The sequence below is a fragment of the Stegastes partitus genome, unplaced genomic scaffold (assembly GCF_000690725.1).
Source record: "Stegastes partitus isolate 25-593 unplaced genomic scaffold, Stegastes_partitus-1.0.2 Scaffold1025, whole genome shotgun sequence".
Classification (NCBI taxonomy): Eukaryota; Metazoa; Chordata; class Actinopteri; family Pomacentridae; genus Stegastes; species Stegastes partitus.
Window position 1 is genome coordinate 77,382 of NW_007578756.1, and position 18,883 is coordinate 96,264.

Here is an 18,883-nt window from a genome sequence, read left to right on the forward strand (position 1 = left end):
CAGGATGTGAGATGCTTTTATTGGGGTTTAGGGTTGATGAGGCTGCAGGATCTGAGCACAAAGAATCAACCACTGTTTGTCTTGTTGCGGTTTTTTTCTCTCTGTCTCAGTTCCCTCGTCACACAAACAAAACAAAAAATCCACACCGGTACGCCCTCTTCCTCCCCCCCTTCAGTCAGGCTCTGATGGGTTGAGTGAGGGCTGACGTTGGCGAGATGTGGAGGAGAAGCATGTGAGGGGGAGACAGGGAGGGAGGGGAGGAGAGAGAGGAGAGCAAGCGCCGGGAGCTGACGAACGGAGACGTTGAGAGAGGAAGAACAAAAATGGAGAGAGCGTTTATTATCAGGTGCGGTCTCGGAGGTTATTATCCTCCTCAAACTTTGCATAACTTTTCATTGGCCACTACTCTATAAATAACCTTCTGTACTCCCTCCATCCTGCACTCAAGCCACCAAGAGGTTTTGGGACAGAGGAGGGGATATTAAACCCTCTTCCTCTCCTTCCTCGCCCTCCCTCCTCCATCTCTTCGTCCGCCCTCGGCCTCCGCCTCTCCTCCGGTCCCTCTCTTCCTCGCCCTCGCCGGGCTTCACTTGGAGCTCATGGTGTAGCAGCCGTGTGGGTGCCACTGCATGTCGCGGATGCGCCTGATGGACTGCATCTGGGGGCAGCGGGCGCCGAACTCATTGAAATGCCTGAACTCGCCCTTCTCCAGCAGGAACTGGCTGCCACGGTAGCCGGGGAACTGGTAACCCACCCAACTGGGGATTGAAATAGAGAAAGGGGGAGGGAGTGAACACGAGTACAAGGTTGCAGTGATATAAAATTGATTCAAGAGAGGCGAAACACAAGGTTGAAGGATGAGCAACAGGCAAGTGTGTGGAAGAAGGATGCTTGAAAGACAGATGCAGACAAACCGGGGAGGAAACATATCTAACAAATAAAGACATCGATCTGTTTGTCATGTTGTCAGAAACAAAGCCGCAGGGTATTCTGCCTCCCAGCTGCTCGTATCAGGCTGCAAATAAAGTAAAGCACACAGACAGCGGCGCTGAGCTGCTGACGTTCATGACACCCTCGGCTCGCGGCTGATGAGAAAGCCTCTATTCCTGAACTCGCTCCCAAACAAACACTTAGAGCAGCAGACAGTTGGTGATTATGCTGCTGTTTCTGCCAGTTAGAGGATGACGTCATGGCTGCGGAAACTCTCAGACACATACAGCACTACACCGAGTTTGAGCAGAGAGGAGAAGTTTATGGTTGGAACTGGTGAAAATTGTATGATTTCCGACTGGCAGCTGCAAAGGATTTGAGGAAGCCGAGATACAGCTTCACAGTCAGACTTAGAAAACAGAGGCAGAGTTTTGTGCTTATTTGCTTTAGATTGTAAAACTGATATCACTCCTATGCTTATTCACTAAATGTGATGCTACAACCAGCACCAAAGGTTGGAAACACGGAAAGAACCTCAGGAAATTACTATTTTAAAAAAAAAAATTAGAATATAAAAGACCTGATTACTATTTGTAAAAACATTGATTTTTGATACATAATTCTGTACAGTTTGGGTTTTAACAATAATGAATAATATTGGTGATTTTACTAGATAGTATCTGTAATTTACCAAAAACAGGGAAATTCTGTAAAATAACAGTTTTTCAATCATTAACATACATAATTCTTCTTTCAGATAACAAATTAATCCAGGATTTTTTTTTTTTTGCTGATTTAAATACAGTATAAAAGAGTGTAATTTTACACTCAGATATTGTAAAAGAACAAATTACTATTTGTTAAAATACAGATTTTTGATATGGACATAATTTACAGTTTTGACCATTTTTTAGGGTTAACGTGTAAATTAATGCTTTTGTTGTGTGATTTTACTTGTTATCTGTAATTTAACAAAACTGGGAAATCAGTAATCAGTAAAGCTGTCCAAAAATATTCATTTTTCATACTTTACTATTTTACTGTTCGAAACGTGTAGTTTTTACGCCCAGGAATAAGAAAAAAAAAAAATTCTTTCCAAATCCATTCATTCAGAAAGGAGCCTGATCTTGTGAAGCCAAAATAATGCTTTACCAAGATAGCTGCAGTGCAGTGTAGTGCAAAACATGCCTGGAAAGACGGTGCTGTAGCCTCCAGTTTAGGATAAAGATGTCAGAGTATAATTTGTCAGGTATTGATTTCCTCATCCTACTCTTAGCAAGAATGTTTTTTCTTTTTTCTAAAGATGCTCCAATACTCACGTTCCACAGCTGACCATGATGCTGCCCACCCTGTCGGTGAATCCATAAGAAAACAGGCTGGGAACGTCGTCGTCCATGATCTCCATCTTGCGTCCCTTGAACTCTCCGACCTCAAACAGGCAGATCTTGTGCTTCTCAGGGTCCTGCAAGACGGAAGGAAAAAAAAAGAGTGAGGACAAAGAGGAGACGTTGGAGAGCAAGCTTCTGGCAGGAGTGTAGGAACCAGGAAGAGAACATTTTCAGCCGATTGGACAGAAGCTAAGGCTCACCATGCGCACAGGCCTGAAGGACAGCAGGTAGTCGTTCTTCTGACAGTTGCTCCAGGAGTCCCAACGGGGATACTCGCCCTTCTCCAGGATGAACATCTCACCACAGAAGTTCATCTGCTCGAAGCCCACGAAACTTAGAGGGCAAAAAAGTTGTGACAAAGAGAAGAGAGGAAGGTGAATTTCTATTTAAAGGAGCGCTCCTGAATTTATCATGAAGAATGCTGTGAAGATCGTTGTGTGGTGTGTTTGGTGGGAAGTGATCATTTTTTGGAGGGTAAAGGTCAAAACTCTTTTGGCCTCAGCTGCTGCTTTGATTTTGACCTTTCTATGTGTAATTTTCTCTTGTGACTTTTCCATTTTTATGGAAGCACAATACCAAATGACTACATGTTCACCTTTACTACTTACTAAATACCTTTTATGTTATTTTATTGATACAGTATTTATTTCTACAGGATCTTTCACTCAAAAAAGAAACGTTTGTTATCAAGCCAATTTCATTAAGTTAGCTCAATCTGAATTTAATTTTAAGTCCTAAAGTGTTTTTAATGACTAGTTTAAACCATTTGAAATTGTCCAAACATGCTTGAAATCCTAAACTCAAGGTGGAAAAAAATAATGATGTTATGAAGCCGATTTTATCAAGCAGACATTTGAGTAACACAAAATGTTAAGTTGATGCAATTACCGGCATTATTATGTCAGCACAACTCTATAAAGAATAATGTTTGCAACCTAAATAGTTAATCTAAACCAGTATATTAGATTTTTTTATCTTGCAAATATACATTTAATTCAGTGGTGGGAATGTGTCACTTTAATTACTTTACATGACACGTTACAGAATCAGAGGAAAGTTGCTGCACAACCCTCATCCCAGTCACTGCTGCTGTGTGTTTTGGGCTGTTTCAGAAGTGAATTCCACTCCGCAGGTGCACTCTCTGCAAATGACTCGGGATAAAAGCATCATCGAAATGCCTAAAATGCAAAGTGGGAAATGTCGCATAATGGGGAGTTACACCTGTGAAATGGGATGCTCTTTGCTTCGGAGCAGCATGGGTGGTAGGTGCAATACGCAAAACGTGGGCGTGTTGGTGTCGCAGCGTGTAATTTTGGCTACTTACGGCCCACAGTCGACACGCAGGGAGCGCACCTTGTCCATCCCCATGTCGCACACGTTCATGCACTCGTTGGTGATCTCGATCATGCGACCCTGGAAGTTCTCCTGATCGAACACACACATCTGGAGGAGAATTTTGGGTTAAAGCAAAGAGATATGCCGTTAGAAAAGTCCCTGAGGGCGGTTTCAAAGCCAAAGGCAACAGCCGAGGAGGGCAGAAATAGCACAGAAGCAGTGTGACATGGGAGAAACTGTCCAGACATGTAAGAGTAATATGAAATGTTGTTATGACAGCTATCTCCTCTGTGAGTTACCGCACAGAGGCCTCAGATTTTCCTGTCAGTCGTAGCTGTCGAACACCCCCTCACTGAGCTATAACATGAACTCAGAAGGTAAACTGTTGCAGCAGTGTGCGGCCGGCTGCTTCACAACAAGACGACTGTACGATATATAGCACTTGTCTGAACAGCTGCTGTTTGTGTGTGTACGAGGACCGTACCTTGTAGGACATCATGCCCATCTCAGACATCTTGTTCTGAGCTGCCTTCCCATCAGTCTGGGAAGCAGTCTTGGATTTCTCTCCTCCAGCAGACATGATGACTGGGATGAGGAGAGGAGAAGCTGTTACCATCAATCCTTCTTAATGGGATTTTTTTTTGTAACTGGGTCTCACCCAAATAGAAAAGATTACAACAGGAACTACAAGGCTGAAATGCACTTATGAGACTTCATTTGAAAGGTAGTTTCTGAAGAAGTGCTTGTGGATAAAACTAGCTTAGTGGCTGTTAAGAGGCTCACTAAGTGCCTGTACAAAAAAATATAAAACAGTATAGTGTCAAGGCCTTTTCCCGTGATGCTAATATTCTCCTTCCTTGACTAAAAGAGAAAACTACAACACCCTCTTCACAGTAGCTCAAAGATATTATAGCATTTCAAATCATTTCACAAGAGGGATTTGGTGTTCAAACATTAACTTCATGATCAAATCTATTAAAGAACTTGTTAAGTTAGCAACAGCAGTTGCATGAGGAGTTTCCAAAAATTTTAAATTAGCTAAAACAATGGCAAACATATATTAAATATATTATATATTCCAGCTATTCTTTATTTATGATCCAATAGCTGCCACTTTATGACACATGAATATAATTTTAAACCTTTTTACTTCACCGTAGTTCTGTTTTCTGCTTAAAATTAGTGACAAATCCTCTCTAGAGACAAAGCTTAACCACTACAGATCCTTGACTAACCTCACTTCAACAAAAAGAAATAAACCTCTAACAAATCTGCATTCAGTTCAGCTTTCACCACATTTGTTTTACACACACATTTCTAAAAAACATCAAACTTTCAATGAAAAATGTGCAAAAAAATCCCAAAAACAACATAGAAGTCCTCTGTCCAACATGAAAGTGAACCATAGCTACAGGCTACGGTAGCTTTTAATACGCACTGGCATACATGTAAACACATTATTAAACACATTGGTAGTCTTAAACTTTTAACATTTTGAGCTTGAAATTTGCTGGATTTTTAGATTCCACAAAAAAAAAAATCCAAATTTAAACATTCGTTTTAGCAGAATTTGTGCTCGGAATAAAATCGTATTCTTAATGTTAATTAAAGAACAGTTATTCTGAACAAGCTGCAGTGCATTTATTGGCAGCTATTGGATTTGTACAAAGGAAATTCAGACTTTACCAGCACCGTTTGACTTTAGCTATTACCAACGTCCAAGATTGTCCTCATTTTTAGGCGGTACATTAGGTTATTCTTGCCTTCTACCTCCCTGTTTTCGTTTCTTTTCTGTATGATGTTTGTCCACTGTCTTACCTGTGGCAGTGTGTGCGTAAAAGGAGTAGACTCGGGGCTGAGACTGGTGGTCTGTGTGAGAGTGCGCCGGGCCCCTCGTGGCTTTTATATGCTGGCGCCCAGAGAGAGGGATTATAGTCACAGAAACAAACTCGCTGAGCTCACAGCCCCCACAGAATAGAAATACCCCCATCATCAAAGAGAGAGAGAGAGAGAGAAAGAGAGACAGAGGATGTGGCTGAAAGAAGAGAAGAATATGTGGAAGAAAATATGACAAACCCAACATCAGTGTGTATAAGATGAATTAATCAACCAGGAGAGTGAAATCAAAAATGAGGTGTTAACTACACAGCAGCAGCCAGACTGACCAGGTTCACATTTAAGAAACCTGTCACACAATTATTCACTCGCGTTCCCTTTGGTGTCGTAGTAGAGAGGTGCTGGGACAAACAATAACAGGGAAAGCAATAAGCTGTAAGAAGCAATAACCTTGCTCTACTTGCACCTCTGGGTGAACAAAGAGCTTCAGAGTGTGTGTGGACAATAATCTGAATCTCTCTCTTCATCACAGGAGGAGAAAGCTATTAAATTAAAGCCCTCAACCTTCTCTTTTTTTTTTCTAAATTCTTGCGTGGGTGAGTAAAACATTGCAGCCGCAAAAGGAAAGTCTACGAGATCCAAAGTGGACGTGAGGGAGCGAGCAAACCGATGTAGCTCAGGCGAGGTCATGTGTTTGTGACATCAAGGCTCCGGATGAGGACAGGAGGGAAATAGGAGCAGCACCTGAGCTCCAAAGCTATTCTTGTCTCAGATTCAATGGTCGGCCTCGTTAATTGTGCGATTTGTATTTCCTGAAGCTCTAGTGAGCATCAGCAGAAGGTCAATGGAGGAAGGGTTGAGGGAAGGAGTCGTACGCTTCACTTTTAATGGCTGTCGGACGTCCTCAGTCACTGCTGAGAGTCACTTTAATGAAGAAAAACGGTGGAATCAGGCAGTGGTGAGAGAAGGCGAGCTCCTTGAGGCCACATCTCTTATTCTTGTTGCCTACTCTCCCTAATGTTTATTCCCAAACCGTGACCAGAGGACAGACTGAGGTCCTCCACTCGCAAGTGACTGCATCCAGTCAAGCATCCGTGAGGACCTTCAAGCTATTGAAAAGCTTCTTCTTGAGGGACTTTCTTCTGTCACAACTTACAGCACAGATAGTAGAGACCCTAGGTTTCAACCTATATTCAGTTTCATTCATATTTATTTGCTTTATTAATTCTTTGATTTCATTTTATTTAACATTTGTTCCACCAATGAATCTCTTGAGATAAATGTTTTCGCTGGTCCAAAATAGTAGAAAAGTACTTTATATGATACAATATAGAATGGAAGTAGACACAGGTGATACAAAACAGTTCACTTTTGTGGCTTTCTAAATTGTTCCAAGTCTTTCCAGATGCTGCTCAGTAGAAAAGAGGAGAAATTTACATAACATAATATATGCTTTTAAGATACTAAAGATAGTGTCTTTGCAGGGAATCAGTGTTTTTAAAAGAAGCCGTCTCTGTTTAAAAGTCTGTATCTGTCATGTATCTAATGAAATCAAATCAGTGCTATTTCTGTGACATGTTTTAAAGCAACCAGAGTTGACAAAAGTGCTGTACACAGCATTAGACAGAAAACAGGATAAAAACTTGGAAGATTGATTTGTAAAATGATATATATGCAAAATACTACACAAAAAAAGATACAAAATATTTTAAAAATGCAAGACCAGATAGGACCAGGAGACACAGAACACAGGATAACACATCCTAAGATCCATTTCTAAAGCAAAATAGATATAAATTACCAAAGTATTAAGACCACTAAGAGCAACCAACAACCATTTAAAATGTGTACATATTTAGATTTGTCTTTAAAGTGCCAGTGGAGAAACTTTTGACTGAAAGGTGGAGTCCATTCCAAAGCCTTGGAGCTGCCACTGCAGAGTCATGACCCACTGGCCTCAATTGTGAAGCTTTAAAAAGCAGGTTTTCAAAGGGTCTCAGAGTCCTGAGGTTAAAGCAGAGGCAGACCGGTTCTGAAATGTACCCAGATGCATAATACATAATTGTATCACCTCTTCATAACTGTTGACAAGTAGAGTGTCCCTATTCTAAACACAGACAAACTTAACACTTAATACCAGCCGACAAGTAGAAACAAAGTGCATGAACATGGTTATAAAATTACCCACTAACACCAGAACTTTCTCACTTTGGGACCTGTGGGCTGTTTCTATCTGCATGTCTGCAACATGGCTCCACATAGAAAATAACTGCAACAAGAATTTGATTGTCAGACTTTAAAAAGATGGAAAAACCTACAAGAAGATCATTGACCAACTCAAAATCAGTCGAATCACAGTTGCAGCAGCAATCAGGAGAATGAGCCATAGTACCACTAATCAGAGCTGCAGCGGTCGTCCTACTAAAATGATGCCACGCACAGTGCACCACTTTCACAACCTACCTCTGAAAAACAGATGGACGGTGCATCAGACTTGGCACAGGCATTAACAGTGGGAGTGAGAGCTAGTGTGAGAGCTCAGATAGCATAAAAGATAGTATAAAACATCAACATCTATGGACAGTGTCTAAGACCAAAAGCCATGCTTGCTTTTCAGCATAGAATGGCAAAAAATAATTGTCCTCCAGAAAATGCTAATAAGTCTGATGAACATTGGGAGCAGATGCTTTGGTTAGATGACACCAAGATATATTTATTAGCTCAGATGGGGTCCAGCATGTTTGGTGTGAACCTGGCCAGGACTACCACAGTGATTGCATAGTCCCAATAGTGAAGCACAGAGGTGGGAGTGCGCTAATGTGGGGCTGCATTAGTGCAAAAGATGTCGGGGAGATGACATTTATAGACACCACCTTTTATGTCTGTGGATCCATCTAAATACTGGCCAACATAGAAGATTCCTGCAGAGAAGGAATATTCCAGCATGATAACCATCCACAGCACAAATTCACACAAGAGTCTCTGGAGACAAAAAACTCTAAAAATTTGTACATCTCTGGTATCTTCCAGGTCAAGGAGGGTTGAGTTTGTCCTACACAATTAAAGATGTACATAAAGTCTTTAACAAAATAAAAGATTTGAATCTCAGTAAGCTGTACAGACGTTTATGGCCTTGACTTTTTAGTGTGGAGCCTGTATTTTTAATATTGTAAGTCTAAATTGTTTTTTGTTGGATTGTTTGTTTTTGACAATAGAGAAAAAATTGAACTGTTCAACTTAGAAGTGATGCGGTTACTGTAAGGTGGTGCAATACTGAATCATTTGACACTTAAGTGATTTGGCACACTCTTTTCTGTCGTGTACTCCATATAAAGTCCACCTGCCTGTACTTGCTTTGTTGGAGTAATAACGTATTGCAGCTGATCTGGTGGCAAATGGCAAAATGAAGCCAAACAAAGTCAGTGACATTTTCCATGTACTCCAATAAAACATCATCCTCACAAAGCCCACTGATCAATACCTGGCTGATGTGAAGTACGGATGGTTGGTTTGATTGATTTTTCTCCACAAAGAAAGTCAAGAGTAAATAGCAGATCAGTCGCATTTTATGTTCAACCTTTCACATAGAGGCTTCTTTGTAATCGTATGTTTACACTTATCCATTTTGTCAAGCAGATGTGTGAAGCCTTCCATTTCATCCTTTCTTTAGTCCATCCTGTTTACATCGAACCATCTGTAAAACTCACACGTGCAACATAACACTTTAAATTCTTCATGGCAGAACTGAATCATGTCAAATCAGGAGCATTTCTTTCGCTCAAAGTTTCAAAAATGCCTGCAGAACTCAACACTGTCTGTCCTTATGCTTCGACCAGTTCGTTGTATTTGCATTCCATCTGCATGTACTGTAAACAGGGTCTGATTTAGTGGTGGTGATGGAGCTGTGACTGCCTGGAAAGTAATGGCAGTCGTGACTTGGTGATCTTTGAAGTAACCGCTGTCTTACATGTGTGTGTTTGTTTGAACATGTTCAGGAGAACTTGGTGGCAGCCTTTGTGCTCTCTGGAATAAATGTCAAGGACCAAAGGATCTGAAGATTCAGGGGGGATGTTGTCATGGTAACCCTGGCCCTGTGTCTGAAGTAATTGACTGGGGGGTAAAAATATTCCACATATGTGGATTATACACTGGCAGTCACAAAGTTGTTCCTCCCTTTGTGATGGTTTTGTTTGGATTTTTTTTGCACAGATTTTCTCCTTCACTACGAGATTGAGGTTACCATTAATTAATGAACAATTATCGCCATTAATTGAATTCCTCTGTCCCAATTTCCTCCACTGTTGGAAGCTACCATTGAAGCAGGCTCCCCGGATGGCTCTCCAAATCCTCCTCATTCTCTGCCTATAGCCCCGGCCATTGTTGCTCTATACGATGGCACTGCTGACCTATACGAATAGACCACAAACAGGCCCGCATTCATCGCACACGCACCTCTGTGGCTGCGCTGTATATGATCTGCTGAGTCGACAGGCCGCATAGGGTTACAAAGAGAGAGGCAGATGGAAAGAGAAAGAGAGGGAGAGAGAAAGAGATGGAGGGAGAGAAAGGTGGAGATGGAGAGGGAGCAGCGAGCAGCTGGGCCGCCGGTGTGCGCGCACAAACCGCTTTTTTTTACGCACTTTACGCACAAATACGCACAAAACAGGAGTGTCAGGATCTCACCTGCGTAAAGTTGGTGAGCGTTACCCAGTGTAATACCGGAAAACCTGCTCCGTGTACCCTCAAAATAAAACCATAATAAAGGCAATTTGGGAGGGGGGGGAGTATGTTAAGCATTAAATTATTGTAGGCATTTAATTACTGTATCAATTAACAGTTTGTTTGTGTTTTGTCTTCGGAATGGCACACATGACTGAAAACATCCATTAGTCAGTAGTTTTGTATTCTGGAGGTGTAAGGTGATAATATGTTTTTGGGTTTTTTTTTTCATCTCATAGAAACACAGTCAAGCTTACAAGTATTAAAGTTCCACTGAGCTTTTTCTTAACACAGTAAGCTGTAAGTAAATTATGATTCACATGAAATAAATGTGATTCTTCACTGTTTTATGTGTGATGCTTTTGTTTGTCTACTATAACATAATATAATCACATAAATCAATGAAAAGAATCAAACCTTAACATTTTAGAGCCCAGAACAAGTTTGGCACGTTTGGCACTTTTGTTATACAAATGACGTAATTAGTCCAATATAATGAAAGTTTCTGTGAACAGCAGTGAACAGAATAGAAGAAAAACTTATTTGGTAAATGAATACTGATGACATGGCATTGTCGCTTATCTGTATAAGCTTTAGTGGGGCAAACTCTTCATCATTAAGCTGTTAATTAATTTTGACAAGCTAAAAACACACATAAAAAAAAAACAAACAAACCAAAAAAAAAACACACGTAATGTTACATTAGATTTTCAAGCTTCATTATTATTGGATTTAAGGTGTACAGGGGTGGGTCTAGTCAGGAGAGTTTAATTTTGAAGGCGCACCCGGAAGTCTCACTCATGATTCCTGCTTCACACACTTCAACTAACTCTATTCGTTCACATCATTTAGAAAGAGTCGGGGCAGCACGAGCACGCGCGCGAGCACGAGCGTCCCGCGTGGACGCCGGTATAAAACCGAAGCTGCAGGTGGAGACAAAAGTCTGCGTAAAGAGGATTTGGTGCGTGAGGAGCGCGAGCAGAGCATCCAGGTAAGGTGACCCGGAAAATTCCTGATCCAGAACTTTCCCACGGGAAGGATTTGTCGGATTAAAAACGTGTAATGTAATTATTATATTTATTGTAGTGGTGTTTTTAGCTTAGATTCAGGCTGTGTGTCCTGCTCAGAGTCAAATTCCTCTTTTTTTTTTTAAGAGAAAAACTTCAAATGGACACTTGTTTTGATGAAATAAATGAGTTTGTTGTTTTAAAATGGTCTCACCTGTTACAATTTGTTGTTTCTACCTGTTTTCTCATCCATGATCTATGTTTTTTTTTCTTTCCTTCTCTACTCTAGAAATGTACAGAGTCAGTAAAACCCACATGACCTTTCCCATGCCCCTCCACGGCATGGGCACAGCCCCCTTCTTCAAGGTGAATTCACACACTTTCACTGTCGTCAGCTACTAGTATTAAAAAAAAAAAAAAAAAAGCAGCCCGTAGACACGCTCAGCTTCACGCATCTCCTCTCTGTGTGCAGGTGACTGTGTTTGAGCAGGAGCACTTCCAGGGCAAGTGTCTGGAGTTCACCTCCGAGTGCTGCAACATCCACAACTGTGGCATGGACAACATCCGCTCCATCCGAGTGGAGAGTGGAGCGTGAGTCACACAGCCTGTACGCCTGCGAGTCTCTGTGGACAGCTGACTGACACTGTGTGTGTGCGTGTTTATGTAAGTGCGTCTGTGAGGAAACTAGTGTCCAGCATGTCACAGCCGAGGCCACTGCAGCCCACATGTAGGGTCCAGTCAGCAGGAACAGTCGTGAGGGGTGACGGAGAGTTTTTTGGCCGTCGTCTGAGGAGCTAACAGGGTCTTTAAAAGCCATTTAAAGGCAGGATTTTCACTCTGTTGAGGTTATTTATAGTTAGCATACATACCTCACCAGCAGTCAGCTGATAATTAAAGGCCACACAAGTGTTTTTATCCCTTTGATAAATTATTGTTCCATTTCTCTTTCTCACTTACCGCATGTGAAGAGAAATGTCGAGGTCCTTCTGATTAAAAGCACACTGAAATTTAAATAGGGACTATAACAACCAAGTTTAAATCTGTAGCTACTATAACAAGAAATGTTATGTAGTGGTGGAGAGTAAACTGAGCAGAGTGTGCTTGATCAGAATAGTTTCTGTTGTTGAGAATTTTAAGCTTCTGCTTCACTTCATTTCAGATGAATATAAATATTTATAGTTTATTTTCCACATTGAGGTGGTACAGATGGACACGTCAGGGCAAATGTCGACATGCCTCTGATGAAAAGTGAAATTGAAATTTTATATAAAATCTATTGGGACTATAACAAACAGTTTTAAACCTGTACCTACTATAACGTGAATTATTATTCTATATTATCTACTTTTAATTAGACTGTTTTTTCACCGCAAATTTGTAACTTTTTAGCTTAAATGTTTGTTTTTTTCTTGACAACATTAAATATTGTAGTTTCCTGTATTATAATCGGGAGTTGAGAATAGGCCAAGCAGGGTGTACTTTATCAGAGTTTTTTTTGTTTTTGTGAATTTTAAACCTTTTGTTCACTTAATTTCTGATGAAAAAAATAATATTTATATAGATTTTTTTTCACATTAAGGTGTTACAGAGGGACATGTTGGACCAGTTATATATCAGAGGTTTCACAATCTGATGAAGATGTTGCCTCCAGCAGCTCTGGAGCAACTCTATAGTACATTCTGAGTCATTTTCTGGCCACCTGCTGCATATAAACCCAATATTAACTCTGCTTTTAGTTCCTATTTTGGTCTCCACCAAGTTCTAATTGGAATATCCTGCTTTTTAGGTGTTACATATTCCATTATCCCCACTAGATTCAGTTAGCTTTCAGGGCTTTCTTTCTTTGCATAAAACAGCTGCCTGCTGTGACTGAGTGTAAATCACATCATTACACCTGCAGGTCCAACAGCTGAACAGTGAGCTAAAACTTGGTAGAAAGCTCTGTAAAACTGCAAAGCTACAAATTCAGTGGATTATTCCCTCTAGTTTCATCATTTTGAAGCTATTTAAATTGCAGCATTGTCACTTTGTGGAGGTTATTCATAGCCAACACACATACCTCACCAGCAGAAAGCAACTGATAATTAAAGGCCACATGAGTGTTTTTATCCCTTTGATAAAATGGTGTTCCACTTTCCTTTCTGAGTCACTGTATGTAAAGGGAAATGTCAGGGTCCCTCTGATGAAAAGAGCACAAAAAACTTTAGAACTATCAATTTAGACAATACCACACAATTTTAAACCTTTATCTATTATTATGCTATCAATGCCTTTATTGTATCTTTCTAGGAGACAGTTTTTGGACTGGAAACTAATTAGGTTCAGCCCGGAGTGCAGCTCACAGATGAGCTTTTTCTTGATAACCAATAATATTCTAGTTTCCTGAAATATAATCAGTGGTGGAAACTAACCAGAGCTAAGTGTACTTTACCAGAATGTTTGTTTTTGTGAATTCTAAACTTCCGCTTCACATCATTTCAGATGAATATATTGTATTTTTTTAATCCACTAAATGTCTCCAATGGTTATTGTTACAAAGGGACATATTGAACCAGTATATATATATATATATACACAGAGAGAGAGGATCCAACAGCTATGGTGAAACATTATTGTCCATTTTCAGCAGCTTTTCTGGCCATTAATTCTTCTTTTAGCTCTGTTTTTGGTCTCCACCACCATTTAAGAGAAAATTCATGATTTATAACTTATAAGTGTCCCATTATTTCCACCAGATTATTGCTTTTAGAGCCTTTTTTTTTGCTGACAGCAGCTTCCTGCTTTGTCTGAGCGTAAACCACAACAGTCCACTTGTGGGTCTGGCATTTTAAAATGAGCTAAAATTTACTGTAAAACTCAATAAAACTGCACAGAGTTGTTAGATTTCAAATTAAGGTGTTACAGAGGGACATGTTGGACCAGTTATATATATTTATTAGGGTCAGAGTAAAGACATTGTAAACACAGCATCATCATGATATTGTGAAGATTTGCCTCCAGTGGTACATTTTAAGTTGTTTTTTCTGGCCAATAACTCTCTTTTTATCTCTGTTTTTGGTCTCTACCAATTCCTGAGAGAAATAGCTGCTTTTAGGCTTCTAAATGACAAATTTTCTTTACAAAATAGTTGCTTTTAGGGCTTTTTTTCCCCAAAAACAGCTGTCTGTTGTGGCTGAGAGTAAATCACAACATGCATTTGCAGGTACAACAGCTAAACAGTGGGTTAAAACTTGCTGTAAAGCTCTGTAAAACTACACAGAACATCAAATTCAAGTCGTAATTCTCTATAGTATCACAATTCAAAGAAATTCCTTTTGCAGTATTACATTGTTTTTGTCATGATGCTTTGTTGTTATTATAAAAATAGTAATTATCGTCATTTTATAACTACTTCTCACAGCACTGGGTTTTAACTTTTAAAAAGCATCATTCCTAAAAAAAAAACTTGTGAGACTAATCTAGTTCATCTGGACTATATGGATGTGGTTTAATCTGACCTGACTACCAGTGTCTCCAACATTGCTAATTTCTGATTGTTGCATGGAAACGTTTGACCAGACTTGTTTATTTTGTGTTCATGTGAGACCCCACGACTCATAATAAGAAGGTGATTTAGAAAATGTGTCTTTAAGGCCTTTTAAATGAGCCACAAAGTTACAGAAATAGTCAAACTATACAAGGCAGGATGCAGCAGTCAGTCACCGTAACTACATAACACACAAAAATGATTTATTTTTAAATGTGCAGCTCTATTTAGTTGTTGCTTTTTCTAGTTCTTGCTGTTTCCATTTTAGTTTTTGTCACCTGTTCCATGAAAGTGAAAGTTCTCCAACAAGTGTTCAGAGCACCCACAACTGAGATTTGATAAAAGAACCTCCTGAGCCCACCTGGGCTTCAAATTACAAAGTGCACAGTCTCTTCATTTGTCCTGTATACGTAAAAGAGCCGTTGGCTGGTGATTCCTCACAGGGCTGGGAAAATCTCCTGAGCTCTGTGACATAATTTAGGAGCTGTGGACGACACTCAAGAGATAATTATGCATGGCATTTATTATTAACTCTGAGTGTAAGAGAAAACTTGTGCCATCGTCAGTGTGTCTTGACGCACCTCCACCATGAGCGACTTTTTACGTAACAGCCCAGGTCTTAGTCACAGCGTGCAAAGCTTGCCAAAGTCAGAGTAGTGATTCTCTAAAGACATGATGCACATTTAGCTCCATTTTATCAGGCCAAAAAGTGATGGAGCACTTGATTTCACGGACAGTGCAACAATGACCTCTAGCTTTTTCGATTAATGGCAGACAGCATAAGACAAGATTTCAGGTTTCCTTTCAGCTATGTATACTTCACCTCTTATTCTCTGTGCAAACTGGTAAAAACATGCTGTCTTACTAAAAATTGAAGGATTAACCTAGTGCCAGGTGGTCTGAGTGTACAAATCTTATTTCAGAGAAAAAATATGCAGAAACACTGGCTGTTGCTTCAGTTCCTGAAAAGCATTCAGGAAAGCAGGTGTTGAAGTGGATTGTGAGCAGTTCTATCAATCATGGTTGAAAATTTTAAGGAGATATCCACGGATGTAGCACTTCACTCCTTCCAAGATGAACAGTTTAGAAAAATGTTGGAAATCGGGCTTCTCGTTTGGAAGATCTTTAGTGTGGAAATCATATGTGTAAATAAAAACAGGATGCTAAAAACTCAATGTAGCTGCTCGAATTAACTTTAAATGCTCCTCTCAAGTCGTCTGATGTCACCTGTTGGTTTTATGTTCAAACCAATTTCCACTTCTGTCCAGTTTTACTCACCGATCTGACATTTCCGCCTCATGTTTCCAGCTGGGTCGATTTCTAGCACCATGTTAAGGTGTTACAGAAGGACGTGTTGGACCAGTTACTTATATATATATTTGAGGCATCATCACAATCTAAAGAGGATGTTGCCTCCAGCAGCTATGGAGCAACACTATAGTACATTTTGAGTCATTTTCTGGCTACCTGCTGCATATGAACCCAATATTAACTCTGCTTTTCGTTCCTATTTTGGTCTCTACCAACTCCTAACTACATGTCCTGCTTTTTAGGTGCTAAATGCCCCATTATTTCCACATGCTGCTACTTAGCAGTGGGCTTTCAGAGATTTTTTTTGCATAAAACAGCTGCGTGAGTAAACCACAACAGGACAGCTGCAGGTCCAACAACTGAACAGTGAGCTAAACCTTGCTATAAAGCTCTGCAAAACTGCGCAGAGCTGCAAAATCAGGAGATAATTCTTTGTAGCTTCATGATTTTAAAGCCATTCAAAATAGAACGTCCTGCTCAAGATATGTTTAGATGCTCCTCTCCTGTTGTGTGATGTCACCTGTTTGTTTTATGTTCAAACTTATTTCCACTGCTTTCCATTTTCTACTCACTGATCTGACATTTTCACCTCATGCTTCCAGCTGGGTCGGTTACGAGCATCACGATTTCCAGGGCCAGCAGTTCATCCTGGAGAGAGGCGAGTACGCCAACTGGGAGGCCTTCAGTGGCTCCCTGTCCTACCACTCCGAGCGCTTCATGTCTCTACGCCCCATCTACTGCGCCGTGAGTATCTACAGGGGAAGAGGGGAGTAGGGGGGAGAAAAATGAGACAGGTGGGAGTGAAAGAGCAGTCGAGGGCAGTGAAAATGAAAGGATGGTGAGTGACAAAGTGACAGAAGGTGGAGATGGTCAGAAGAGTGAGCCACACAGTGTGAGAATGACTGACACGTTTTCGAAAATAGAAGTGAGACATCTCAGTGCCAAATGTCGTCTCTGTCGGCCGTCTGACAGACCCGGCATTAACTTTAACAGTAACTCTCTGTTCCACCCACTCCACAGTCTCACCAAAGCAGCCGTATGATGATCTTCGAGAAGGAGAACTTCATCGGCCGCAACGCCGAGCTGTGCGACGACTACCCCTCCCTGCAGGCCATGGGCTGGTTCATGCCTCGGGTGGGCTCCATGCATGTGCAGTGCGGCGCGTAAGTCATCCGAACGTCTGACGGGTCAAGTTGAATGATAGCTTTTGTCATGAAGAAGTTTCAGAGAGCTTCAAACCGATAAAAAAAACAAAAAGGGGGAGATGTACAGAGCCAAAAAAAAAACATTCAACACAATCCGGTAAAAGAAGTTGCATCAGTTCACATTTTAAGAGCCAAAACAAAACAACTAATTAACACGCTTCGAAACACATTTTTAATGTCACTCTCAAGGCTTCCCAGAAAATATTTTGCCTCTTCAAAGAGATAGATCTTTTTTTTTTAATTATCACAACTCAACGTCTTTGTTTTTATCCATAAATAGCTATTTTCCCCTACAGGTAACGAACGGTGACGCTCCATTTAAATTGTGTTTTGCATGTCTTAAAACCTTCAAAGTGTAGATTCACACGGCTAGAATGCCTCCCAGCTTTGCAAGCAAGGGAGAATTTTATTCAATTCCTAAGTAGAAACTGAGGAATCAACAGTCAGGTAGCTCAAACTTTGCATAGTCCTGCCCCCTAAATACTGCTGCTTCCAGGTGATCCAGTTCTCCAAGTTTATTTACTTACTTTCTAGAGCTGCTTCTTGTTCACTGTAAAATATTTCAGCAACGAGCAAAACCCACCAACTGTTCTGCTGTTGGCTTTAAAAGTGAACACAAGAATCTTCATGCGCTTCCAGCATCTGAGGAACAAGAAATAGCATATTACTTTCATTATTGATGGTAATGCCATCACTACAATAGCAAAATCCTTAGTGTTAGCACATAGCAGAGCTTTCCGAGTGAACAAATGAACAACGATTGTATGTATAAAGTTAGAAAGTGATAGAAAGTCCTAGCTTCACACACATTCATGTCAGTGTCAATCAATCAAAGAGTTTTCTTCCTGAAGGGGGTGTGGCCAACCGCAGCTCATCCATCCATCCATCCATTATCTATACACCGCTTAATCCTCACTAGGGTCGCGGGGGGCTGGAGCTTATCCCAGTTGACTTAGTGCGAAGGCAGGGGACACCCTGGACAGGCCACCAGTCTATCACAGGGCCACACTTAGAGACAGACAACCAAGCACACTCACATTCACAACCACAGCTCAGCTGTACCTAAAGCTACAGATACTGAAATAGTCTGTTTAGAACAGGGTTGAAACCAGGGACTACACAGTCACGATGAAATGAACAATCTTTGCAGTATTTTGAGCTGAAAAAGAAACATTGTGGGAGCATGTCACACTTTGTTTAATTTGCTGAAAAAGGGAAACAATATGAGCAACTAAAAATAATCCAATGATTTCTATCTGTTAGCACAGTTATTGAGGGGGAGGCCATGTATGTTGCTTTTGGTCCAGATCAAAATATCTCAACATTTTATGTATAGATGGACCCTACATTTGGTGCAGGCATTAATGTTCATGCTAAACAAGGAGGTTGAACTTACAGCTTACCTTCTAAGTGCTCTAACTGGGCTCATGTTACCATAACAACCACTCTTATTGGTATGTTATACTGGTACTGACAATAGCCGTAATACTTAAAAAATGAAATATTTCTATCATATTTGGAATGTCCCTCCTCCATCTCATTACACTTGCATTTTGGGTATATTTAATAAAAAAAAAAAAAAAGAGGACGAACACAATAAAAAAAAAAAAAAAAAAAAAAGAGGAC

General features: G+C 40.4%; 2 protein-coding genes across 2 annotated transcripts in view; one reads left to right on the forward strand and one right to left on the reverse strand.

Moving 5' to 3' along the window:
* crybb1l2 (crystallin, beta B1, like 2) lies at positions 1-16,658 on the reverse strand. The gene is made up of 6 exons (XM_008295151.1): positions 16,625-16,658; positions 4,138-4,238; positions 3,643-3,761; positions 2,519-2,651; positions 2,250-2,392; positions 1-758 (listed from the first exon to the last, which is right to left on the reverse strand). The coding sequence occupies exons 2-6, from the start codon at positions 4,231-4,233 to the stop codon at positions 587-589; spliced, it is 663 nt and encodes a 220-aa protein (XP_008293373.1). The 5' UTR covers positions 4,234-4,238; positions 16,625-16,658; the 3' UTR covers positions 1-586.
* Positions 10,898-18,883, forward strand: part of LOC103367193 (beta-crystallin A1-like) — an 11,382-nt gene continuing 3,396 nt past the window's right edge. The window contains exons 1-5 of the mRNA XM_008295150.1: positions 10,898-11,199; positions 11,505-11,581; positions 11,688-11,806; positions 16,655-16,796; positions 17,073-17,215. Coding sequence (XP_008293372.1) covers positions 11,507-11,581; positions 11,688-11,806; positions 16,655-16,796; positions 17,073-17,215 — 479 coding nt within the window. The 5' untranslated portion in view covers positions 10,898-11,199; positions 11,505-11,506. The remainder of the gene's footprint in view (positions 11,200-11,504; positions 11,582-11,687; positions 11,807-16,654; positions 16,797-17,072; positions 17,216-18,883) is intronic.